Source organism: Podarcis tiliguerta (genome assembly GCF_965153285.1).
Source record: "Podarcis tiliguerta genome assembly, chromosome: 3".
Lineage (NCBI taxonomy): Eukaryota > Metazoa > Chordata > Lepidosauria > Squamata > Lacertidae > Podarcis > Podarcis tiliguerta.
This window is the reverse complement of record NC_139536.1, coordinates 83,330,382-83,358,285: the sequence shown is the minus strand read 5'-3', so window position 1 is coordinate 83,358,285 and position 27,904 is coordinate 83,330,382. Positions and strand designations below refer to the sequence as shown.

At 40.3% G+C, this 27,904-nt stretch overlaps 1 protein-coding gene across 5 annotated transcripts in view; it reads left to right on the top strand.

The window, feature by feature from the left end:
* The window catches only part of ADGRB3 (adhesion G protein-coupled receptor B3), a 436,348-nt gene extending 413,968 nt beyond the window's left edge, over positions 1 to 22,380 (top strand). For 3 of the 5 annotated variants that reach the window (XM_083431406.1, XM_083431407.1, XM_083431405.1), the window contains 4 exons: positions 6,895 to 7,026; positions 11,401 to 11,436; positions 19,085 to 19,189; positions 21,556 to 22,380. In XM_083431406.1, coding sequence (XP_083287532.1) covers positions 6,895 to 7,026; positions 11,401 to 11,436; positions 19,085 to 19,189; positions 21,556 to 21,747 — 465 coding nt within the window. In that variant the 3' untranslated portion in view covers positions 21,748 to 22,380. The other 2 variants (XM_083431409.1, XM_083431408.1) reach the window with 2 other exon arrangements.
* The last annotated feature ends 5,524 nt before the right edge of the window (positions 22,381 to 27,904 follow it).

Here is a 27,904-nt window from a genome sequence, read left to right as displayed (position 1 = left end):
TGGTTTTAATGCGTCATAATGGGCTGTGCTGACTGGAATCCTGAAGTTGTTTATATCTCTTTTATGAGAGAAGGGCCGTGATGTTGGATGGGTAGAGATTTTGTGTTAAAAGGTTTGGGCAAGCACTAAGACTCAGGGTATGGCATTAGGGGGAGTAGATGTGCCACAAGACAAGACCTTTGTGACAGACCAGGAGGGGAGAGTGATGTTGGATGTTCCTTGGGAGAAAAAGCTGGATTGCCTATAAGTCGGCTTCTTAACTACATATGTTTTTGGCATCCTTGTCATTTTCAATTATTATTATTACTACTACTTTCAAATGTATAAAATATCAAGAGGGACGGGTGGTTCTTTCTATTTTATGGAAAAAAGGTTTACTGCCAAATTCTTCTCACACTGGAATTAAATGGCAGGTTTTGGGATCTACTTTCACACTGGAAAATCTGTGATACATGCAAAATTTATGTTTAGATTTATTAATCTAAAATATTTGGATACAACAGCTTAAGGAAACAATACAGTGGTACCTTGGTTCTCAAACTTAATCTGTTCCAGAAGTCCATTCCAAAACCAAAGCGTTCCCAAACCAAGGCGCACTTTCCCATAGAAAGTAATGCAAAATGGATTAATCTGTTCCAGACTTTTAAAAACAACCCCTAAAACAGCAATTTAACATGAATTTTATGAGGAGACCATTAATCCATACAATGAAAGCAATAAACAATGTACTGCAGTCACACAATCAATCAGTAGCTGAACTGGGTTCCACAGAGTCACAAAAACAAAAAACACAAAATAAATAGCAAAAACAGACAGACTTAAGTGTAACACTCAAATTGGAAGTGTGGCACTCAAAATGGAGCATGTTCGGCTTCTGAAAAAAATTCACAAACTGGAACACTTACTTCCGTGTTTGCAGTGTTTGGGTTCCAAGTTGTTTGAATACTAAGGCATTTGAGAACCAAGGTACCACCATATATCAAAGCAAGGTAAAGTAACAGGGCATCACAATACGCAAACACACTAGCAAAATGCAAACAGTAATAAGCAAGAGCCAGATAATCTCAAGGACTGCTGTGTCAATAGCCCACAAAAGCCTGAGTGAATAAATGAACTTTCATGAGGTAGCCAAATGTCAAGATAGTTAATACCTGCCTTTTTCAAGAGTGTGCAAAGAGAAAAGGTTTCACACACTGAATGTTACAATGGAATAGACTTCCCCCTGGTTTCCACTAAATGTACTTTGGCAGGTTGTGGCACAACTAGAAGGGACTCGTTGCAAGATCTTAATAGCTGGGCAAGTCTATATGGTTGAAGGCATTCCTTCAGATAAGCAGGTCCCAAGCTGTTCAGAGCTCTAAAGTTAAACCGCAAAACTATAAACCTGGCCAGTGCAGGGCTTGCATCACCACACCTGATTGACTTGTAACAAAGAAATAGAGCTGGGTGTCATTTGCATATTGAAAACCACTCAGAAAACTCAGTTGGATGGCTACCTGAGAATTTGGCCCATATCACTTCATTGCAATAAGAATTGTTTATTTTTACACATATATCCCACCTTTCCTCCAGAACAACGCTGAGAGTAGGTAAGGCTGAAAGAATGGTGACTAGCCCAAGTTCACATAATAAGTTTCATGGCTACATGGGGACTTGAACCCTGGTCACCAAGTCTTAATCCAACTCTCCAACCACTACACCATAGTGGCTGTCAAAGCCGTGTCATCATATAATCTATGTGGCTATAGATTGGTCTGTCATATTTATGGAATTGTCCCTCTCCAGTACAAGTATCAGAAACAGAAAGGAATTCCCTTCCATTAAGCAGAAGCTACCACTGAACATGCCATTGAGCAGATGACAGGAAGATGTGTTCCCCAATGTTCAGTCTAATCATAACCTCTGCTATCATGATAGCTTTCTGCATAATTTACATTGCCATTTTATCATTACTTCCATGTAATTAATTAGTCATGTCAGTAAAGGGCACTTGTGTGATTTGTGGCCTCTGCTCATCAATTTTAAAATCTAAAAATGCAATACCAAAGATTGTTGGATGCATAATAAAAGAGAGGAAAGATTGCCAAGGTAATTAAGGGAATTGTTTAACTAGGAAATTACTTACCAAACTACCATAATACAAATAGTCCTTCTAGTTCCCATTTCCAGTGGGGACTCTGATCAACTTCTGACTTTTCTGGGTGTAGTTTATCCTCAGAATATTTTTTCACTCCAACAGGCAGAACACTGATAATGATGCAGCGATCAAATATTACTTTCCAACAGAAATTTGGTGGGTTGTTAGAGGCTCCTCTTTGATCTTGTATTTTTACTGCTAGCATCAAATGGACCTTGCAGAATTGCAACTATTGCAGAACATATAGGCCCATTGCTGTAACTGTACTCACATGCTGAAGGAAAGGAACACTTATATGAGTCATTTGAAACTAATATCCATCCTTTTCTGGGAAATCACTGGGTTGAATCCAAAGAACCATTGGCAAAAGGAAAATAGGCATTAGTGCTGTTCTGCAATCACTGGTGGAAGAGTTTGCTCAGTCCTATAATAAGTAGGTCCTATGACAATTCTTATTCTTCTGCAAAAGCTCATGTGGTGCTCCAGTGCAAGGTGTAAAATAGCATTTCTATGAGTTTTACAGCTGATATATGCAAAGGGGGGAGCCAATGTTAGTCATACTCAGAGCAGACCATGTGAAATCAATAGACAAGTTACTAGAACATTTTGATTTAAGTGAGTCTGCTCTATTATTTACTCTATTTATATTTCACCCTGCCTTCCAAAGGAGCCAAATACATCAATAATACAAATAAAACTTTTTTAAAACTATTAAAAACACATTTTTTAAAAAGTATGACTAACATTGGATCGTACTTCAGTAGTGCTTGGGTTGTGTCATCTTCTCGGGGGCATGCCAGTCAGGAAGCTAGACAAAACATTGCTGTCTCTATTAAAGAAGACTAGAACAATAACCTGAAACTCCTGATGCCACTCAGAATGCCATCTAGTATCTAAACTAGAGAAAGCGCCTGTTGCCTATGGCCAATGGCCCACCTAGTCCAGCATCCTGTTCTCCTGCCAGACACCTGCAAGCAGGACCTGAGCACAAGAGCACTCTCCCCTCCTGTGGTTTCCAATAACTGGTGTTCAGAAGCTTTGCTGTCTTCAACTGTGGAGGCAGAGCATAGCCATCATGGCTGGTAGCCTTTGATAGCCCTCTCCTACATGAATCTTTCCAGCTACTCATCTCTAAATCTTAAAGCCTTCTGGATTATTTGATTTGAGTAGTACCATCACTGTCAGTCTTAAAAGATAGCTTTGGCAGAGCCTCAGTAGATGAACTTGTTTTTTTAGGTCCCAGTTGTGCATCTTGCTGATCGTACCTTGTCAGGAATAAGATGGAGCTATAGTCAGTTTCTGTTACATATTCTGTGTTCAGTTTCAACAGAATATGATCTGCGTGTTTCCTTTCCCACCACCCCATATAGTAGTTACAGACTGCCCTGTCTTTTCTCCATTAAATTTCATATGAACTCTTTTACCTGACTTTAAGATTATGTATACTTTAGCAGTTTAAGAGGCAGCAAGCTAATTTGCACACTGTTGTACACACCAGAGGAGGGGTAGAGATGCCTTCACCCAATGTGCATTACCTGTTTGGTTTCCCCCGTCCTTGCAGCCCACGCCTACTCCTATTCATGTAGCTGTCACCTGTCAATATACACTATCCTCTGCCCATTCACATTGGCTTTCTTAAATATATACACATCTCAGCTTAATTGCAAAGTGAATGGGGCTTACATTTTCCTTTTGTATTGAAGCCTGGTCCCACAGGTCAAAAAGAAGTCACACCAAGAGCAATGCTCGTCACACACATTTCGCCAAACCTGGGATCAAGTCATGCAATGATGACGACAGCATGCAGGCATTTTGCAGTTTTATATCCAAATGTGTCTATATTTTGGTAGTAGTATACCATATTATTCTTAAGCCACAATGCACTTAAGATCTTTTTCCTTCTGCCATGCCATCACAACTGTGGTGTGTGTTAGTTTGCTTTCACAAACCTACTCTCATCCAGCCATTTCCTGTCTTGACAGACTGAAGTTGGTTCAACTTCCTTGGCTTCAAAGGAAATCTCTTGGAGTGCACTCCTTCAGTTCAAAGTGTTTGGTTTTCCTGACAAAATCATTTTGCATCCTTTTGAACTGGGTTGTGCTTTGAAAGAATACGCCCAGACAACTGTTCTCATTTAAAGGAAATTACTTTGAAAGGGAGCTGCAGCTTCCCAGGTGTCTCGATTCACAGATGAAGGGCGGGAGAGTCTGGGAGAAGGTGGAGATCTTTGCAAGCCACCTCCGAATTAAGCTCAACTCTGTCTTCTAATGATGTGGGAAAATGCAAAGACACACACACAAAGGAAGCAGATCTTCGCCTCTCTGTCTTTTCAGAAATGTATCAAACACAAACATCCTCAGGGAGAAGGAACAGTTCATTCTCTCAAGAAATGTGGCGTAAACAAACCCCCGAGCAAAACTGCACTATGTTAATTAAGGTTGTGCTCAAGCACACACACTTACTTGGAAGTATTTTTCATTAAATCAACAGCATTTTCAAGATGTGTTCTGTTAATGAGATATTACAATGAAAATAGAACTTCCATATATGCAAGCCAGGGGGTGCTGAAACAGTAAGGTGGAGGAGGAGCACCTTTCTTGCCTGCCACACTTATTATATCTTTATTGAATTTATATCCAACCTTTACTCCCAACGACCGCAAGGTGATACACATAGTTCTCCTCCTCCCATATTCTCCTCACAGCAACATCGTTGAGATCGTTTAGGCTGAAAGTGAGTAACTGACCCAAGATTTGAACCCTGGTCTCCCAGGTCCTAGTCCAACACTCTAACCACTACACCACAGTGGTGCCTCGCATGAACTGCTGATAATACAGAGGCTTGGTTCCTTTGATTCTTCCTGCTCAAAATAGTAAAGCAAAAGCTTTGAGAACCGGGCCTTGTACAATCAGACTCAGAGGGCCTAGTTCACAATTGACTCACACCACTCCACTATCATGCTGTTTCAACACACCCCCATGGAAAACCTACAGTGCCAGAATAGCACTGGGGTCATTTTATGAACAATTTACACTGCAAGAGTGAGATCTGACGTCCCAGCAATAGCAATGGAAGGGGATAAAATAAAAACTATGGCTCACATCCTGAAATATAATATATATCTTCTAGATTCTGTGTAAAAGGAGCTATCAAAGAATGGCTCTTAAAAAGGAATAGTGTGAAAGCAACCTTTGTGCGAGCCCAAAATTTGATAAAGGCTGATATTTACATGCAGCAATTCCAGATTAATTTTGCAAATGTTCAAGAACTGATTTTCTGACTCTCAACTTTCGCTCTAGCATAGACCCAAACGAAAAGCTTGAGTCATAGTTTAGAAGAGATCTGTTAAAGTAAATAGATATGTCACTCATATGTCACCCAGAACAGTTCTGAACTGATGCACCCCATATATATTTCTGATATATAGTAACTCGATATAATAAATCTGCTCAGTATGTTTCAGCACTCGTGATTCTAACTGCATGTGTAATATTTTTATTCATACAAAATCATTCTTCTATGACTAGCCCATAATAGTGACTAATAGCCTGCAAACCTTATATCCAGCCCTTATAGCCTGACTTCTGAAGTAGAGAGATCCCCATAAAAGGATATTTAAGTTGGGGTGGGGATGGAGAGGGGGGGAAACAAGTAAGTCATCTTTTCAACTGCACTTTTAAATCTCTAAAACAAGCAAAAAAAGGGGGTTCACTTTTTGCATTTAATTTTGCAGAGAGAAAAGGAAATCTTGTCCTGGGCTGGGATCTTGGATGTCAAGTTTAATCTGAGAGTGAATTATAAATCACCGATAATAGGGATTTATATTAATGGAAACATGGGTACAAGCTTCACCCTAATATTATATCTCTTGTTTCAATTATAGCCTGCACTGCATAATGTATCTTGAGTGATATCTTATGTAATTAATCAGGTGGCCGATTATAATAAGGAATACAGCAGGCATTCACCCTGTCTCACCGAAGGAGAGGGTTTGCATTAGTCATTGGGTGGGAGCCGTTCCCTCCTTGCTGCCAGCAGCTTAGTGCAGGTTGCTGCATGAAAATTATCCTTCAGCGCTATTCTATTTTTGTCCTCCAGTGAGCAGAGTTCAAAGTTGTTCTGGAATTATACAGCGAAAGCTCTACATGGTTAGTTCAAAGCTAAATTGACTTAAAATGAATTATTGCTGCAGTCTTCCTCTCCCTAGGTTTTTTACTCACTCTCTCTTTCTTTCTTATGCTTTCCGTTGTAGGATGAGGCTTTGTACCTATAATGTGGATTTCATCACTGTCATATAACCATGGAAATAAGCGAGATGGAAAAGGTGCCACAGGGTCATCATTTCCTGTCAATGCAGGAGTGTGAATAGATTACATTCGCCCCCTTGCCCCCTCTCAAACCTCTTGCCCAATGCAGTCCCCACGTTAATTTGTTCTACAGTCAAAGTAACTAATGGGAAAATTTTGCTCTGGCATTCAACTTAGATACACTTTTCTTAATTTCGGTCCATTGTTCTTAATGAACAGCTTCTCAAGCAACAACCACCCTAATATATGCCTAATTAATTGGTATTTATTTACTTCTAATACCTCCCCCAGACTCAGAACAATAGCTTATCCAACCTGGATGGCTTTTAAACTTACTTTTACCTGTTGTAAAAAAAACTTTTTTATTTGTTTGTTTGTTTGTTCGTTGGGTATTATCTTGCCATTCAGTCTTTCACAAAACCCCCAGCTCTCACCTTTACTTTTTGACAGGGCTGGGGAACCTGTGAACTTTCGGATGTTGCTGAACTACAACTCCCATCATCCCTGCCCATTGGCCACACCGGAGTCCAGCAAGCTTTAGAGATCCACAAGTTTCCCATCCCTCCCTTTGGAGATTACTCTGTATGCATTACTGCCACAGACTTATTCAGTCACCAGGTTTTGTTGGGGGAGGGGCAATGATCTCATCAACTGTAATATGGGACATGAACCACCTATGTTTAGGTCCTGTGTTGATTCCAGGGAGAGAGTAATAATAAATGAATGAATGAGTAATTGAGGGTCAGAGGGATATAAATATACTTGACTATAACTGGGTTTTGCTCGTCGTTCTTTGTCAAAGGGCACTTACTAGGAGACAATTTTGTATATGGTGATTGATCTCCCATGTACGAAACAAGCACATAGCAGGAAAGTATAATGTGGTGTGTAGGAATGCATGGTTCAGGTTGCATTTAAAGGTAAACCTACTTAATTTGCAATTTCCAAAACAATGCACCTACCCAAACAGCAATCCTTCAAAATTTGGCCTTCTCTAAATTTTGCAGTGCCAGGTAATATGAATAAAAGTGCATATACCAAGATAATGTGTGCATTATATTAGGGGGAATTGCTTTGCAAAAAAAAGTATGTATATTAGGAGAAATCTGAGTTAAAATGCTGATAATACTTTATGAGAACTTTTTAAAAAATTCACAAACTAGTGTGGAAATGTGGAAAACAGAACGTTAAAACTGGAAAAATGAGAAACTCAGAGAAACCAACATTGGCAAATTCACCCAACCACTGCTGTCACAAAGAGCTGTCCAGTCAGATTATTTATCAAGTACAGCAAAAAGCGGAACAACAGGAAACACTCTTGGGTACATTTCAATCCTCACAGTACACAGAACATTTTTTAATATGTGAAACAGCCCTAAGACCACGTGCAGTTTCTCTCTTTGCTAATTGATATAACATTTTAGCCTGCTATTTTAATACATGACACTTATTTTTTAAGCTTGTCTGGTTGCTTACTAGAACAATGGGCGGTTGTGAACGGGGTCAATGGAAGGTGTCAGCTTCACTGTGCCACAGTCCAAGACCATTACGTACTGTGAAAACGATGGCATTCACAAACAATAGGTTATGAGTTGCACAGTTTATGCAAGATCCATTTCCTTTAGAAACAGAAGTCACCGAAAAGTATTTTAAGCGCATCGGTGCACAATATGAAAAGAGGTGCCAGATTCTTGAAGTGACAGATTGCCACCCCACCACTCCATACACACATTTCACAAGTGACATTACGCAGAGTATATCAGAAATAGTGTGAAAAGGTTGGCTCCAACATCTCCCTGCATTGACCTGTTTGTCATTTGTTTTGTTCTTCCAGCACAATAGATATCTTACTTTCTTGGGAAAGTAGCATAACATCATAATAACATCAGATCATCATCACAATACCATATAACTTGTAGGAAGTAGTTCAGCACGTTGAAGTATTTCATATGCAATTGCTCTAAAAACTTATTTGCTTTTTAAAAAAATGAAGCCTTGACTCTGGCACTGGAAAACAGCTGAATGCTATCACAGTCGTTGTTTCCTGGGACACTGTATGGAAAAGAAATGGCTACCCCAATGGGCTTCCCATGTGGACAGCCATTTAGTTCTCTGTCCAATGACCCTATCAGTAAAACTGATGAAATGCCATCATTCTCCGCTGTATCCCAGGGCAGACGTGAGGCTTCAATTTGTGCAGAGCTTTCAGCTTTTTGATTGAGGAAAAAAGACCATCCCCCTAGCAGCCTGGCCATCTATAGTAAGGTATACCCTACCTCTCATCTAAAAAGAATTGGACACACTCTATTTATTTTGAACTGAATTTATGGTGGGAGGATGATACTATGGAGTGAAATGGGTAATTATTAATTGAAGGAAATTTGATTTTGAACGTGGGTGCTCCGCTAACTACTTGGGTTTGAGGTAATCTGGAGGAGGGCTACAAATTGATTTATGAATTTATTTGAAGTAGACATTATTATTACTGTTTTGATTGATGACCCACACTTCACCCTAAGGTTCCAAGGCAGGTCACACCAATGTAAAATGCAATACTGAAAACAAATTGCAAGCAAAAGTTTAGGGTGGGTCCTAAGAAATATACATCTCAAGTGTCAAAGGGCAGGGTAGAGAGGAGCACCTTCAGGATATCATGAAAATATAAATTTCTCAACTTTACCAGAAGCCTTAAGCAGACCCCTGAAGCAGGTGTTGTGTGGGCACTCAAGACTAATTGCCCAGTTATGTACTTACATACACAATGCCGCTGTATTTGTGTCACTCATTAGCAGAGAAACGGGGAGAGTGCAATATGGATTCTAACCACTTCGTTTTTCATTTCCTGAAGTGCCGACTTCAGCAGACCACATCCATCCATTTTTTAATAACAGCTATCAAGCCAATGAGCAAAAACAAATTTACTGTCACCTGATGGTTTTTAAATGACAATTTTAACGACCTAATTAGTTGTTGAATCATCTATTTTCTCTCTGTGGTCACAGAAGCAGATCTGCTGTATCTGACATTCTGATTTAAGAGGGTATCCTAACCCCTATAAAATTACTGTTTTGTAAAACCACGTTTAAGGTTTCTTGTTTAAACCTTTGGCTTTTTATTTTTGTACTGTAAGTGTTCTAAGCAATATTTAAACATCCTCTTTAGTTACTGGGGGAGGGGAAAGAAACCTAATGCATTGCTTTTCAAATCATCTCTTTTCTATCATGAGGGCTGCAATCCTATACCCACTTTCCTGGGAATAAGCCCTACTGAACTCTGTGAACATTCTGTGTACATTCACTTAAAAGTAAACCCAAATGAAGTGGCTCACTTCTGTGTAAACAGGCATAAGGTCAGTCTGTAAGCTCTTAACTTTCTGGCTGCAAAATCAGTAGAAAATATAGCAACACCTTAATTCTCTTTAAATTGCCTTCACTGAAATCAGTGGGGTTGCAAAAATGAAAGTATTGTTCGCAGTTGCCTTCTAACTGTCCCATTCAGCTGGGATAGCCATGCCTTTCAAAGACTTTAGTGATCCCACTTTTCAAAAAGCAACTTTTTATTCCCCCCCCCCCCGGCGCCTTTGGTATAAACTGAAGCAAAGAGTTATCACCGCATCACCACACTTAAATGGCCCTTTAGACAGTACATGCCTTTTAGTTACAGTGATATAGAGCCAGACCTACCATTGGGCAAAGGGAGGCAATTGCCTTTGGTGGCAGATGCTGGTTGTTCTTCATTAGACCACCACCCATCTCCATTTCCCTCTGTTGCAGGGTAGCAACATATAACCTACATGGCATGTTATCTAGTGTAAGATAGGATTAGTGTCCTGTAACTAACATAAATGAATTGTAGTGAATATATATATATATGCGCATGTGGAAGCAGATGGTTGCCTGCCCCTTCTAGTGCCTGACATATTTAAATCTGGATTGTTTTGGGCCCACCATTGTCTACCAGAACACATCATTTTCCTGCCAGGCTCTACTCAAAACCCCACCCACCCACACAGAGGAATGTGCTTCCCCATTCCAGGAGTAGTTGCTTGGTGCTTGACCTCACTATGGATAATCTCAGTTGCCGTATTTGGGGCCAGGGAAGACTTTCTTTGCCATATTTGGGGCCAGGGAGGACTAATTGGCCTCATCTGAAGGTTTTGCCTTCCTCTTAGCAGTTGCCACAACTTTGATGGGTTAGACATTGGGTAAAGCCTTACTCATGTTCAGAGGAGAGGTTGTCAACCTCTATCTTCTGCTCTGAGGAAATGGAGTATCCCATTAAAGGGATCCAGGAGGAGGTGCCCAGAAGGGGGCTACAGCCATAGTACTCCCCAAGTAGACACATACTTGATGTTTGTCATAGGTCCTCCTCATCCCTGCATTGACTGCCATAAAACATCCAGCAAGTGGGCTGGCTGATATAGGATATACCCAATACCTAGGTCAAATCCCCTTACTTCTGTAATCAATAAAGTTGTGGCCTTATTTGATGCAAATGAATGTTGTCATGTGTGGTTCAATGATCTCAGGTGAAGCGGTGGTTTTACAGCGCTTTGGCACACAAGATCATTAAGCTGATGGCAGATAGCTAGTGGCATCCTCAAATATTCTTAGCTTTTAAAAAAAAAAAAAACCAGCAAGGTGCTTTTTTAATCATTTACAAAACCTAATTTAAGGAGGATCTCAGTTTTCACTTCTGTAGGTAACCAGTTACTATTGCAAACTTTGGAGCGGTAGTTGTACAGAAGGATGGTGATTTAAAACAAAAACTGCAAGTTCACATGATGAGCTAGTGAAATCTATTTGAAGATGAAACTGAAAAATATTTCATAAGGTGAATCTCTGTTGTCAGGTTAATATTCAGTTAAGAAATGTGTGCCGTTTCTTAATGTAAAAACTTCAAATTAATATGCACTTGTGTTTTTTTGTTTTGTTTCCCTCACTCAATCCTTAATAGAGAAGAAAATCACGCTATTCTGACCTCGACTTTGAAGTAAGTTTTCTTGCATTATTTCGGCTGTATTTGATTTAAAGCAATGTGAATGTGAAGTGTTTATCTTAATAAATATTTTGACAGCTTTTATAGAGACAGCTTTTGCTAAACTTTGTCTTTTGAAAGCTATGCTAGAGTTGTCACTTTTCAATGTATCATAAATCTTCACTTTTTAAAGTATTTCCAAAGCTCCACTTTCACAGTCCATTTGAACTTGGATGAATAGAACGTCCCCCCTATTTTAAATATCTATACAATATTCTGTGACTCCCTCCCTTCTTGAGGATTATGGCTTTCCCTGTGAGAGAAGAGGACTAGGGCTTATTTACATATGTTGATCTATTTAAACGTTTTGCACAGCGAGAGCCTCATTGCTGAATTTTGAGATTGAGCTGGATAAAAGAAACTCTAGCTAGCAGTCAGGGCAACCAGCCAGAACAGTTAAGGGGGAAAAAGGTCATAAAGCTCTCTTGCATGCTGAGCTAGGCTGTTGTCAGCCAGACCAATGGCCAGATAGCATCACCCATTCCATATTTAACAATCTGGACTGAAGCCTGTATAGGTACTTCCAGAGAAATCTGTAACTCTCTGCTGTACACATGACAATATTCCCAGGTCTTTATGGCCTCTGAAACTCTGGGGGTATGCTGTGAACATGCAGGGAGGCAATTGTACATAGTGAGTGGGAATCAGGCCTGCAACTGAATTAGGTAATGAGGCATGGAGAGAAATGAAACATACTTATATGAAGCTGCTGTCTACCAAATCAGACCAGATCTCTGTGGTCACAGCCTTGCTATGAGAGCTTTTAACTGAAGATGCCATGATGTGCAGCTCCAGCTTTCTGTGTTCTGAGACACTGTCACTTATCATCTACTGTTCTAGATCTTCTAAGCACTTGATTTTGGAGTTTCAGGTCCATTTAGGTTATTATAAATTGGATATCTAAATATTAAAACTGATTGTTTTTGGAAAGCCTGGGCTTGATTATTCAGTCGATGGAGATATGGGTGCTGTATAAAATCTCCACTGATTAAGATTATTTAATCTTAAACACAATTGTTATCCAGAGGGTCGGGCGGGGGGGAAGCGTTCAAAGTCATTAATGAAATGTATAGGATTAGTACCTAACACTCTGATCATAACCCCACTACTTGAATATGAGTGCCACCCGTTTCAGTGGAAGATGCTTTCAAGAAATGTGTTTAGAATTGAGCAGTGCCTCTGTATACTCAGAGCAGAATGTCCCTCGTCTATTCAGTGGAATATTAATGATTTGTGGAATCTTGCTTTATGCATAAGCTTCCTGTTCACGCAAGTTAACTATCTGATATAATTAATTATGTGTTCCTCTTGTGAAGCTGAAGCTTCACCATGTTTGCATAGCCAATATACACTTAGGACCACTTTATCATCGCCTGAGAAGCATGTAGTAACTGTAATTTGAAAAATAATCCATATTAATGTGAATGGGCGCAGAGCAGTATAAAGCACAAGATATGCTGTGAACAGCCTTCTTGCATTTGAGAGAAGAATCTGATTTACCATTAGCACATACCTGATAAAAATGCTATTAAAAGAAAAGCCTAATGTTTCGTGAACTGTTCCTTATAAAAAAAAATACCTCTAATCTTAAAAGCCTGAATTGTCATAGGGACACAGAGCACTCCCTTATACTGAGTCAGATCAACTAGTCCAGGGGTTCCCAGACTGTGGCCCATGGACTACATCTGATCTGCAAGCTTCATTCAGGTGGTCTGCAGCATTATCCTCATTAAATAGTCATATTAAATTTTAATTGTATTGTTATTGCTTCCTTACTGAAACTGTAATGCAATAAAACACAATGTAAGTTCTATAGAATGCAAACTGTAATACAATGAAATACAATATGATAATAATGGAAGCAATATATACAATTAAAAACCATACAGCATTTGTAGCACGGTGCACAGCAGTTGCTACAGTGGGAAGAAAAGTCATTCAGTGGTCCAACAAGACCACCAGCAATTTTCAAGTGTTCCAGGAGGTAGAGGAAAGGTATTCAAACTATGGCACTAGTCCATCTAGTTCAGTACTGTCTATATTGACAAGCAAGCTGTAGCTCTCTAAAGTTTCAGACAGGAAGTCTCTCCCAGCCCTACCTGGAAATTCCAAGGAATGAACCTGGTACCTTTCTGTATGCAAGGCAGGTGCTCTACCAATGAGCTTCAGCATTTCCCAGGTAGCATAATTAGGAAGCTGTTGTTAATTCAAAGGAGCATCATAGTATGACTATGAAGAACAGACAGTAATCTCAACCCACACCAATAACTGCAGTACAAGATTTTGATTGCAGAATGGTTTTTTTTCACTTGCAGAGTGAGGCTCCAATCCTACCCCATTTACCAGGGAGTAAGCTCTTCTGAATTCACTGGGATCTTCTTAAGAGTAGCTATGGTTAGGATTGCAGCTAAAACTTTCATATTACAAGCAGACAGACACAGAGACAGTGATTACCTTGCCCCACCCCCCAAAAATTGATATTAACAACATAAGGTCACATGTGATTAATAATAATATATATGATTAGTTTTAAGAATGTGTCTGTAATGTATTGCTGAGCTTGAAATATCTAACCATTAGAAACCCTGCCTGGCCATGATTCATGTCAGTCAGCGCTTGTGCCCTTGTAGCATTAGGTGTCACTTAAACAGCCACTGAACATCTATAAAGGAACCAAAGACAACTATCTTTTTTTCCATATATAAATTTTCCTTTGGCTAGTGAATGCCTAGCAGCAGTAAGATCAATGAGTCACTGGCTCAGGAATCTGAATTCAACAGTTAAAGGTTCTCCCTGGCAACAAAAGCTCTCCAGCTGCCTCAAAATCCAAGCTGCAAACGCGCTGTAGGGCAAACTATTATAAAGCTGCTCAGGTTGCTGCTATCTTAGCCCCACTGTGTGTGTGTGGAAAAACGGCCAGGAAACTCTGTTGTCTCTGCAAGTGGGAGATCTAATAAAAGCGGAAATTCATATAAGGATCATTTACCCACACACTTTGATTTGCTTATTGCTGTCTTCCACCCACCCCCCTTCAATCATCAGCCACACTAACTTCCCTTTAGGAGGGTCAAATTTTTAAAATGCCAGAGATTCTAACTCTCTAAGTGCTCTGAAGAAGGTAGACATTCTGCAGATGCAGCTTCTCCTGACACAGTGGTGTAGTGAAGGGGAAAGTGGCACATGTGGAAGAATGCCGTGCCCTAGGAGTTCTTTAGAGGGAAGAAATTATGCCCCCTTCAGAATGTCATCACCTTAGAACATTAACTTCCATGGGGTGAGGGAGAAATTTGATTCAGTTTGCAATTAAAAGCGAATCTAGTTTGCAGTTTCCAAACCAGCATGAGAACTGAAACCTGACTATAAAATCATAGAGTTGGAAATGACCCTAAGGGTCATCTAAGTCCAGCCCCCTGCAATGCGTGAATCTCAACTACAGCATCCAAGACACATGGCCATCCTTTGAAATTCACCCTTCTGCAGCCACATAAGGGGTACAAAAATGCATATTTTAGGGTAAAATGTGCATTAAAATGCATATGTTCGTGAATGAAAATGTAAAATACATTATACTAGGGGGAGCATAAATATTAGGGAATATAGGCTTGGCAGATACATGTACATTAGACAAAACTGCGTACGGATCTGTATTATTAGGAGAAAATTGCACTAAAATGCTGGAGAATTCTCGCGAGGGTTTTTTAAAGAATCATAAAGCGATGTGGAGAATAGAACTTAAAACTGGGGGGGGGGAGGATGAAAAACAGAGAGAAACCAAATTTGACAGATTAGCCCGTCCCTACTTCCCACACTGCTGATTCAGAGTGCAAGGGAAAGAACGGCGGAGGAGAAGGCAGATACAAAAGTGTGAACCAGGATGAAACGGCGCTTGCTATTATATAACGAAAAACAAGCTCAGGTCAAGGAAGTGGGGAGGAGAAGAACACTCAATCCAATTCTACTCTGTACTTCTTGAAAATGTAACCCCATGTCAGGGGTGGAGAACCCTTTGCAGCATGAGGGCCATATTAACTCATAAGCAACCTTACCAGAGCCACATGTCAGTATGGGGTCAGACCAGAGGGAAAAATAGGCAAGGCAACTAATTCTTACCTTTTGTAACAGTAGGCTACTTTCCACTCATGTAAAATTAAGAGGCTTGCACATTCTCACACCCACGCCCTTTCATCCAAGTAAGCATAAGTTCAAAAGCATCTTCTTGTCACTTTCCACCAGCTTTTCAGGGGCAGATGTTAAGCTAACCAGCCTGTAACTTTCAGGTTCCATCCTGGTTCCCTTTCTAAAAATTGGTGTAACATTGGCACAGCTCCAGTCCAGCTCCAGGCATGGAAGCTGATCTGAGGAACAAGTTACACATCCTTGTTAGAAGATCATATTAGAGCTCTTAAAGAACTCTTAGGTAGATGCCATCCAGAGCCAGTGATTTGTCAGTTTTTATTTTGTCTGCTAGGCCTAGATCTTCATCTATCATCAACCCTATTTGCCTCAGTTTTTCAGACTCCCTTCCTGCAAAAGCTCTCAAAGAGGGTGCAGAGCAGGACTAGGACCTAAGGAGTGCCCAAGGGACCGGCTATAGATAGGCACAGAGGGTTGTATTTGGCCCTTCAGCTAGCCATTCCCCATCTCTGGGCTTTACAACGGAGGTGAGGAGGGGAGAATGAAATTAAGCCTGCTTGTCTCACCTCTTCATCCCCACACATAGACGGGCTCTTCTACACAGAATCTGTGCACGTGCAACATTGGAAGGCAGGCCTGTGGGCTCAATTGTTTTCCTCCAAGAACTGCCATTTGCACATAAAATGGAGAAAAGATACAGGTTCGGTCTGCAGCATTTCAAGTTTGGACTCACAGGTCCTGATTATTCTGCAGATTTTGGCTATGTGTCGTCATCCCCTGCCCCACCGCCCAAAAGATATTTTTCCAGGCATCCACTTAATGAATCTTCATACCGAGTAGGAAGCTATGACGCATTAACAACTAAATCAACCTACCTTAAAGGCAATTAAAACTTTTTTTTTTTAAGTATATAAGGAGAAATTATATAATCACCATACTGAGCAAATACTGTGACTCATAACTATGCCATTTAGAAAGTCAGATATTCAGCTTGGTTCTCTTTCTTCGAGAATTTTTCTCTATGGCAACTGATTTGAAGACATCCTTCCTATCACTGAAGAGAGCAGATTTTAGCATCTGATAAATACAGATGATGCCTTGCACGTCTAAAACATTCTGTTCTCCTTTATCTGTCATCCTGTTACATATTTTTAAATTGTCTGACAAAGTGATTGCAAGGATGTGTGTACATTTTGCCAAGCTCACCAACTGTTGCTCCTCTTGTTGTTGAGGCGGGAGTACCACAGGTGCCCCTTCAGTATGGAGAGGCACACACATATATATTGGCTGGATCCTAAGATGTTCAGGAAGCTTGCATAAAGGAAATTTCTCATACCTCCCACCCTTGAGAAGCCTCTCCCGTAGTTCAAGCTCCCCTCCTGAACAATGTGGGATGGGGCACAATGGAGGGCCAATGTGGGAGGTGGGAATCTCTCAAAATCAAGCTTGTGTTCTACATAAGTAAGTTTCCAAAAGGGAAGTTCTTTCTCTTTGCAGTCCCCCACAGCCCAATCCACACTGTCTCTCCAGAGAGGTCTCTGCAGATTGCTATGCTCAATGCTTTCTTGTCAGAGCTCGTGCAGTGAGGAGGCAAGAAGCCCAGTCCCACTCAGGCTTGAATCCATGTGCTATATGCAAATCATGCATGAGTAGGCCTTAGGAGTAGATGAATCTGCTAATTTTGTTTTCTCTCAGCTTCTAGTTTTCCCAGTATTAAATTCAGTTCTCTACATTTCCACAACAATGTGCAATTTTTAATTAAAAGAAAAATACTCATGAAAATGAACCAGCATTTTAGTGTGGATTTTTCATAATAAACACTTTTCTTTATACTGTTGTGGCTAATATTCACATTTTTGCAAGTAGTTCCTCCTAATATAGTGTATTTTTATATGCTGTGTTCTGAAATATATGCATTATTATGCACACTTTTCCCCACTATGTGCATTTTTCTACCTGCTGGTTGAAAAACCACAACACAAAATTTGGAGAAGTGAACATTTTGAAAGATAGTTGGCTTTGTCTTTCATTTCGCATATTGGTTTGAGAAGTGCGAATTAGGCAGTTCTCATTAAAATGCAAACAAAACGGAATTTCTCTTACAGCACAATCTCACCCACATTTACTCACAGAAAGACTCAGAATTCAGGGGAGAGCACTACTTCCTAATAAGTGAATTTAAGATTGTAGCCACTGTTCTGCAATCCTGTTATCTTTGGAAGTGGAACCAGTTATATGTGTAGGGCCAAGTTTGCTACCTGGCATTACTAACAGTAAGATTAATACCTTGGAAACCCAGGAAATCACTTATGTGAGACTTCCTTCATAAATCTACTATCTCTTAGCAGAATTATGTTTTGCAAGAAGGGTCTCACTGAAACCTGCAGAACCCCACAATTCTTTAGAGGTTAATTGGTTTATAATTGTTTGCTATGTTCTCATGCCCACATTGTGAATCATGTTGCCACTGCTTGAGGCATCAGAAATCTAATCTCAGATTCAGATTTCTTCTGATAACCTTGATCCTAAACTAATTTATACTGGAGCAGGACTCAGATCCAGACTTTGCCATGCTTTGAGTGGAGTAGACCCAGTGAAATCCATGGACGCTGGCCATGATTATGTCCCATTTTTCTTAATGTGTGTACCCTAAGAATAACAGAGATACAGCCTAGGATAAGAGTGGTCTAGAGGGGGACATTTAGCTTCCAAGCCTGAGGCTGCCAATCCCTGATCTATGAGACTATGGAACCTTTAATGATCAACCTATTAAAAAACGAGTCTCCCTGGGGTTGTGTTGACATTTTCAACACTTAAGGCTCAGCCACACTTTCTTTTGTGTTGCATTTCTGGGCAAAGGTCTGGACTTTCTAGCCCCATGTCCAAGAAGGTGTGTGTATCCCAGCACTTTCCCTGGGGAAACTTGTGTTTTACTGTTGAAACACAACAAACAGCAATTAGGGTTTCTGTGGATTGCTGTTTGCTCCAATTCCGCAGTAAAACGGGTTTTCCTGGGGAAAGCACCAGGACAAAAAAATGAACTGTTCAGACATGGACTAGGAAAGCCTGAACCTATATGTAGAAAGCATACAGCAAAGGTAAGTGTGGGTGCGCCCTTACTTTTAAAAAACCCAAAAAACTGGCTTTAATTAACAAGCAATGTAGCCTGTTCTTAGTGATAGCTGCTATATTCATAGCACATATGTGGTAGCACAAATGAATTGAATAGTGGTTTGGGCAACTCAGTAAAGGGAAGGAGAAAAGGCAACACACTGTATCTGGGAAGTATATTACAAAGATCAAATAGGAGACGGTGCAATTAATTTTGAGTTCATTGTGTCTATAGGAAAGAGACAGCCCAGCCCAGCCAAATTCAATTTGCTTTATTAAGTTGGATGAAATAATGGTTCTTTTAAAACTGTGCCATGATTCATTATAAAGTATTAAGCAATTATATTCTATTTTGCAGAAGGTCATGCATACGAGGAAGAGGCACATGGAATTGTTTCAGGAATTAAATCAGAAATTTCAGACACTAGACAGATTTCGAGATGTACCAAAATCAGGCAGTATGGTAAGTATACTGTTTTATTTTATTTTATTTTGTTATCCTCTTATGTACTTTTAATCTCTTACCATTTAAGCATTATTGAGAAAGACCACCCCATACTCCGAGCCATGCTCCCCACTGGCCCTCTTCCACTACTACTTGAGTACTTTTGCTAAGCTTGACTGTGTCCATGAACCTCTGGCTTCCTGGATGAAGAATGTGTATGTGTATGTCTGGGGGTGGGGGAAGCCCTCTGACTTTTATATGGCAAAAGTGTAGCTTACTGTACAAAGGTAAGAATTACATCTGTTATTCTATCCATTTTTGTCTATGGCTCCATCCACAACTGGCACACCACCCTCAGAAATGAAATGGAGCCCTTGAGCTGGAAAAGGTTCCCCATTCCTGGGCTAGGGTCATGAGGGTGTGGAAAACAAGAGTTCAAATCCCCTGCTCAGCTGCAAATTTTACTGGAGAGTCTTGGACAAGCTTAAGGAACTTATTCAACTTTTAAGTGGGTGAGAGCAACTTCATGTACGGTGCCCTGAGTTTCTTGGGTCAACTGTGGGATACATAAATAATATCCAGTTCTTTCACTTCTGTCATGTTTCATTGTGACAGAAATTGAGAACTTGCCTGGGAGACAGCCATGCAGTACGCAAAACCTCAAGACGTTCCCTCTCCCATTACTCCTTTTCATACTTTTCAGGGACTTGCACTTCCCAGATGATTAAATGCACAAATAGCTTTAAAGGGCTGCAGCCTAAGTAACATAGTAACATCAACTCCCAAATGCATAAAAAAAATCCTTGCAATCAAATATTCATATTATATGTTATTGGATGTAAAACAATTGCCTTAAGAATGAATATGTATTGAATATTCAACATCAACATTCACAGAAGACCATTATTTAATAATTGTGTATATTATTCCCTCATAAAATAGTTTAGAATTACAATTTGGAGTTATAGCAAAAACATTAAATTGAACCTGAAATACGCCAAAGCCTTCCAACATATCTCTAGGCTGTTAATTTAAGACCAGCTGTGGTGATGTGCCTTTATAGTAGTGTTAAAAATAAAGGTTCAATATACAAAAATAGGCTATATTTCAGGGTTTACTAGCAAGGGCTTTATTAGCTTCTGTGTAAACTTGAAAAGGACGTCGTGTTAGAAGAAAAATATTCAGGATTAGTAAGGCCCATTGTTTGTTTGCTTTTCTGATATGAGAGCTTCTTTATAATGAGAAGCTCACACATTTCGTGCCACTATCAGAATTTTATCTGGCTTCCATTACTTTTGCAAGCTCTCTTCTTGCTCCCAGAGAAGGAATGGCGATAGATCTACTTAGAATTTTAAGGCCATGTACTGAATTGAGTAGATATTATTATTATTATTATTATTATTATTATTATTATTATTATTAGGGATCTGATGACTAGTTGTTAAAAGATTTCCCACTTTGCTGCTAATTTTGAAGAGAATTTATGGAAACAAGTCCCCCCCAAAAAATTAAATATTAAATATCAGCTTAATCCCTTTGCTCCTATATCAGATCAGCCAAGGCAATGAAAAGTGACGTAGACTACACATCCAGCAGGAACTAAGCTTTGATGAGTCTCCAAGGAAAAGAATCACGTAACTGCTGGGCAACCACCAATAATGCTTCCCTATATTTACCCTCATCATATATTCTTGGCATGCAGCTACAATGAACAAGACAAGTATCCTTGATTAATCTTAGATACTGTGATGGGGCTGAGGCAAGGAAAGGCTGCTGAGGGCTTTACAAAGTCAAAAGCCAGCACCGGATAGAGATGTTTCTCATCTGGGAGTTTGGATTACACTTACCCTCAAGTTGTCACATGCTGTATTCGAGGGACACTTACAGTGGCTATGATGAGCCTTTAAATCCCACTTTGCAATTGAGAGGAGAGCTTTCAATGTCTTGCGTTACAGGGCCCACCACTAACCCAAACACACAGTCAGTTTCCAAGAAGGCTGTAAAACGGGCAGCTAATCCAATTTGGTGGGAAGTGCTCCATGTCAAGTTAATTCCTGCTCACCTTTCTAGGAAATTGCAAGTAAATATATAGCTGTCAGAGATGGTCAGCGAACCTTTGCTTCACTCAGTTCCAACCCTGCTACTGGGAATTTGTTGGCAGATCTGCTGGCAAGCCTTTCAGTGTGTCGATTGCGCGTAAAAAAGGTTGTGAAAACTGGCTGAATTTTGGCCAGTCTGGCACCCTTCAAAGCCATTTTATCTCTCTTGATGTCTGCTTTTACATGTGATCTCTTGAAAGATCAAAGATCAGCAAAGAGGAAGTTTTTAAAAGTTGTTTCTCTCTCTCTCTCCCGCACCCCACCTCATTCCCTTCATTCCTGCAGGAAAATCCAACAGCAGCCAGCAAGGCTCCCTGGGACACTTTCAAAAACACAAGTGACTACCCACATTATACCACAATAAATGTATTAGATACAGAGGCAAAAGATGCTTTAGAACTAAGACCATCAGAATGGGAGAAGTGTCTGAACTTGCCTCTAGATGTACAAGAAGGTGATTTTCAAACGGAGGTTTAACGAAAGAGGAAACAAACTGAAGCGGAAGCAAGATATAGAACAATTTTGTTTGCACTGACACTCAAGAGACTTGGGAAGCCTGACACGCCAATCTGAACATTGTGGCTGAGGCGTGTCAGCACCTTCATGTGCCAAATGTCAGTGGTTTCTTTTCGTACGATATATTCCCACTAGCAAAACTAGTGGAGAGCCCAGGTGTACAATTCTTACCATCGTGTCTTGTAAGTACCCGTGGAATGGATTTGTAAGGTAAATCTTTATAGATAAACCTCAAGCAACGGTTCATGTTGTAACAGCTTCATCTGGTTTAGTTTTCAAAAAACTTCACCATGAAGCACAATGTATATATTTATGCAGTTTTTAAAGTTTATAACAGTCTGTTTGGCCATTACTACACTTTTTACTTTATAATATAAAAAAGCAAAGTTTTGTCGTCATTAAATGAATGTCTGTTGAGCTACATTCTTCATTGCTTTAAATGCAATAAAGTAATAATCTCACTTTTATATGAATAATATATTTCACATCTTTATTATTGCAGTTTTCTCTGGAAAGCTCAGAGTAGCTTCTCCTGCTGCAGCTGTGTATAAAATATTTAAAATGTTGTATGGTGTAAATAAACTTTTGTCTACATATCAGTATTTTCAGTGCATTTTATTTTGGATTTGTTTATCGAAAATTTGCATATTTATAAAGTTTTCTTAAACAAAACAGAAGCTGAAAATGTATTCAGAATTTTAATAGCATACTGTTATTACTCCTTTGAGACTAATGATTTCTCAAATGTAATAATAGGTTTGCGTGGCTGTTCTATTTTTCTACTCTATGGAGGCAACACACAATGTAAATTGGCCTTGTAAGAGCATTGCCAGATTAGTTCTACTATATGCAGGTCTTAAGCTTTTTTATTTAGCTGCAGAAAGACATCTTTTTAGACAAATACTGTTCAACAAACAGAACTTGAGGGAAATGCTTCTCTGGCTCTTACTGCCACCATCATACAGTGTAGCTTTGTTATAATTTCTTACTATTAGTCTTATTATCAAGATTTATTACCTCCTTCAGTACTGAGGTACATAGCATGACTTTCTGCAAGAAAAATTAAATAATATAGTCCATAAAAGATTCAGTGCCTAAGACGACAGCAAATCATCTTTTAACTTCAATCGGAACTAAGATTTTTTTAACCCAGTATTTTGTATCAATGAATAGTATGTAAAGAAGCCAATACTGAATAAATATATTAATAAACTGGTCTGCATGGTACAATAAAACATGCTGATACATGGGAAATGTAAATCTGTCTGCCCAATTACATAGCTTAAAACACCTGCCATTCTGCAAGATGTTCTCCATGCTTTTATAGCTTAATTGGACTGAGAAATACCCATCTCTTTAAGTATTGTAAGAATGTTGCTTGGTTTTTTCTCATGACTAAAAGATTAGTATTGTTTGATTACAACTGTTGCCAGAAGCCAAATGTAAGTCAACACCAGGGTTTTCTTTCAGCTGGAATTCAGTTCCGGAACCTCTCAGATGCATCCCAGCACCTCGCCATTGCCATTCTAAGAGAATGAGGGAGGTGTTCATAGAAAAATAGCACTGGTCAACCGTAACTTGGGGGGGGGGTGTGGCATCGTCTAGGAACTCTGAACAAAAGCAGAAACAGGCACTCCAATTGCCATAGCTGGTGACTCAGACAGAGTAGTTCCTATGGTTGAAGCACAATCATCAGCATAGAAAGTGCATAAATTGGTCCAGCAAAGGTACCAGATAGGCCTCTTGAATATTGCAACATCCAGTGATTGCCTGGGATGGAGGCTATGATAGATATAGTACCACCTAAGCTTCCCTGTCATGTTCCACGCAGTGCTTTTCAGTGGAGCAACTCATGCACTGAGATGCCACTCTTCCAAATGATGTGCAGGCCAAATTCCAGTTACAATCCCATGATACACAGTTGCTCCAAACGGTTTGTGCATAGAAGTATGTGGATGTAGCCAACACAAAGTTCAAAAATTAGGGTTCTCCCCAGTTACCAAAATGCCATGGAGGTGAATTATCCCACCATGCTCCCACCTGGGTGACGCCCTTGTCTGTTGCTGCCCTGCACCTGGCGATTGCTGCCACAGCAGCATCAACTCGCAGAACTGCAACTGCGTGGCACTGTGGGCCGTCTCATAATGCCATCATTGTCAATGCTGAACGGGTCCAGCCCTCAAGCCATGGGTTGCCGATGAAGTAGCTCGCTAACCTCTTCGCTAATCATTTAATATGCTGGCTTTTCCTCTTGAAATATAATAATAATGCACTCATCATACAATCAGCACTTGCAGGGCTTTCTAAAAGCATGTCAGATTACAGAGCTCTCAATTATTTATTTGGCTGGCTTAGTGTTAAACCAGAAAATGTACTGTCCTCAGGGACGCAAGCATGTTTGCTAAGAGTGTTTGCTGCTGCTGTTTTTCACATGGAGCAACGCAGGATAAGTCAGGCTTAGAAGGGGAGAATGGAAAAGTACTGTGTTTTATGAGTAGTTGTATGTGAGGGATGTGGGTGGCGCTGTGAGTTAAACCACAGAGCCTAGGACTTGCCGATCAGAAGGTTGGTGGTTCGAATCCCCGCGACGGGGTGAGCTCCCGTTGCTCGGTCCCTGCTCCTGCCAACCTAGCAGTTCGAAAACACGTCAAAGTGCAAGTAGATAACACGTCAAAGTGCAAGTGCGGGAAGGTAAACAGCATTTCCGTGCACTGCTCTGGTTCGCCAGAAGTGGCTTAGTCATGCTGGCCACATGACCCGGAAGCTGTACGCCAGCTCCCTCGGCCAATAAAGTGTGATGAGCGCCGCAACCCCAGAGTCGGCCACGACTGGACCTAATGGTTAGGGGTCCCTTTACCTTTACATGCTGTACTCCCTTTCAAATGCTAGTGGGACAATCCAACCAGGAGGCATGTATGTGTGGAGGCAGACATTTGCATGTATGCCCCTTGCTGGATAAGAACTGCCTGCACAGCAGCTGGAGCTGGGTAGACATAGTGGTGCCACTATACAGGAACATGAGTACCAATCAAAAACAATTTTTGCAAGAAGTGGGGGTACAATGTATTTCTTGCCCCTACCCTCTTCTTCCTCCTGGGGACTTCTCTCTAGTGAGCTGCCAGTTCAGTGCTCTGTGCCTGCTCAACTGGGCCACTTATGTATGTTTTCAATTTTCAATTTAATTTGTACTTCAATGAAATCTTGTTTTCAACAAAAATGAGAATTACCTATTACTTTAAATGGGTTTGTATTTTATGTGATTTTTTTGGTTACTCATTATATAGTATAACAACAGCTGACCTTGCTAAATATTATAGACTGCATACATACCATACATTTAAAGCACACTCCAAGAATTCTGGGAACTGTAGTAATCTCATCACAGAGCTACTATTACAAACACCCTTAACAAACTAGAGTTTTCATTGGGCGGGGGCTGTTTTAAATACATGGGATGCATGCAGCTTCGGAAACTTGCTTAAAACCTTTTCCAATGAGCCTACTCAGATGTATAATTTAGCTACCTATATTGGTTTTGTAAAAGTTTTACCGATTTTATCTGTGTTTCAATTATTATGATTTTTATGTATATGTTTTATGGCTCTGTGGATTTTAGCTGTGCTTCCTCTACAGTTTTATTATGTACACTGCTTGGAGAGCTCTGTGATTAAGTGGTTTATAAATCTTCTAAATAATTTAATATAAAGTGACATGCTTTCCATTGCTCTGTAGTCCTGCACTGGAACTGTGTTTGCGAGAGCTAAACTGGATGAAATATTAAGCCACCTAAGCACAATGTCTAAAACATCTCTTGCCACACTTGGAAAAATTGCACCCAATATGCACCAAGTGGCTCCTTCTGTGCACAAGAACTTGAGAGCATATGTGAAGCCTTCCCACAACAGTGAAGATGTGACACTCCTTGCAGAACTGCTCCATGGGTGCGCTAGGGATAGCATGGATCACTGCCCCTGCACCAAGTCCTCAGTATTTGTTTCTATCACAGTTAGTCAAAGGGTTACTTATAATTGCTCTGGGACCAGAGAATGTCAGGGTTCATAGTTGGTATCCTTGCTTTAGCATCTGGAATGTTTTCTACCATCCTGGGTGGTAGCGTGCCGTGCTGGCAACAGATTGCAGGCTTCATTTGTTTCACCGACTGTTAGTTCTGTACAATAAGTCATGTTCTGTACCCCCTTTCTTCCAAAACTAGGGTTGATCGCTTAAATAGATGGAATTCTAAAATGCTTAACTCCATTGATTTTGTACCCCCATTTTCTCCAACTCCCACACTCACTTCACATAATTAATGCCTGGTGGCATCTCTGTTTTTTAAGATGGTTGTTAACAATGCTATTTTTCTCGTAAAAAGCACCTCCCTGGTTCTCTTATAATGGCAATGGCGCCCACCCGAGAGGTGCCAGAACTGAGTTCCGGTGAGTTCTGGCTGAAAAAAAAGTCCTGGTTGTTAATTAGTTCTGTTGAAATTATATTGCAGCTGCCATCACAACAGAGCTAAAGTTCCGGTGGGTCATTGTGCACATAGCTGCACATGGCTGCAGATGTTACAATTACGAATTTAGCAAAAAGCTACCTGAAGAATATCCTTCTGCATCATTTTTATTTTCCAGGTAGACACCTGCTTCTTAATCAGATAGTCTCCTCTGATGCAACAATTACTGCTTTCATCTTCACGGAAATAATGTACTACTGGAAGATAAGGGTACAGTCCATCTTTGGCACAGTTGTCATCGTACCTGCATTCTCCGTAAAACTGTTTTGTTTTGTTTTTTCCACAATCCAGTGGTTAAATCTTTATAAGGTGCTACCATGTGTGTGTGTTTTGCCAGGACAATTCAACAGCTCTTTCTCTTTCTGGAGAAGTAAATACATTTCATCAGTGTCTCTCTTAAAAATGAATGATTGGCTCAGTAAATAAAATTCTGCCTTTGACAAGAGATACTGAAGCAACAGCTCACTTCTATGATCTACTGCCCTGTATAGAGGAAGTGGTGCTTTTGAAGGTGTGACTACTATCACTTGAAGGGAACACTCTTGCACCAAGTAAAGAGTAGAGGAAGGAGTTTCAATCAATAAAATGTATGACTGTCATTTGTTAAATAAAGCTGTGAAGTAGCTCAAGATGTCAAGAGTACATACATCATCCTCAGTGTTGCATTGCAAGCTTCTTTCCCCTCCCCATAGCTGTTATGTGAACATAAATCTCTATTCACAGTCTAATTCTGTCTGGATTGTGGAGTCACAATTCTAAGTTAGCATATATAACAGTATTGAAACAGTATTAAACTTTAGGCTGTTCTGCTTCACTTCTTGTTCTTTCAAGTGTCCTTATTTTCCTAGATTTACAGAAGCCATCCTGGTTTTCAGTTTGATCCCAGAATGTCCCGCTTTTTATTAGGACGCCCCTATTTTCATCGGAAAAATGTTGGAGGGTATAGAGTTATCCAACCCTTGAGCCATCTGAAGGCAGCCCTGAATAGGGAAGGTTTTTAAAAATATTTAATGTTTTTATATATGTTGGAAGCCGTCCAAAGCGGCTGGGGCAACCCAATCAGATGGCAAAGGTAAAGGTACCCCTGCCCGTACGGGCAAGTCTTGACAGACTCTAGGGTTGTGCGCTCATCTCACTCTATAGGCCGGGAGCCAGCGCTGTCCGGAGACACTTCCGGGTCACGTGGCCAGCGTGACAAGTGCATCTGGCGAGCCAGCGCAGCATACGGAATGCTGTTTACCTTCCCGCTGGTAAGCGGTCCCTATTTATCTACTTGCACCCGGAGGTGCTTTCGAACTGCTAGGTTGGCAGGTGCTGGGACCGAACGACGGGAGCGAACCCCACCGCGGGGATTCGAACCACCAACCATGCAATCGGCAAGTCCTAGGCGCTGAGGCTTTAACCCACAGCGCCACCCGCGTCCCTCAGATGGTAGGATATTATTATTATTATTAAATTTAATTTCCAATCAGTACAAACACCAAACTAAAAACACACGTACAACAAAAAACTATAAAAGCAATAATAACACAAATTGACAGCACAAATTTAGATACAGTAATATCCCTATGCCTACTCCTTGTTTATCACCACTCTCTCCCCCCT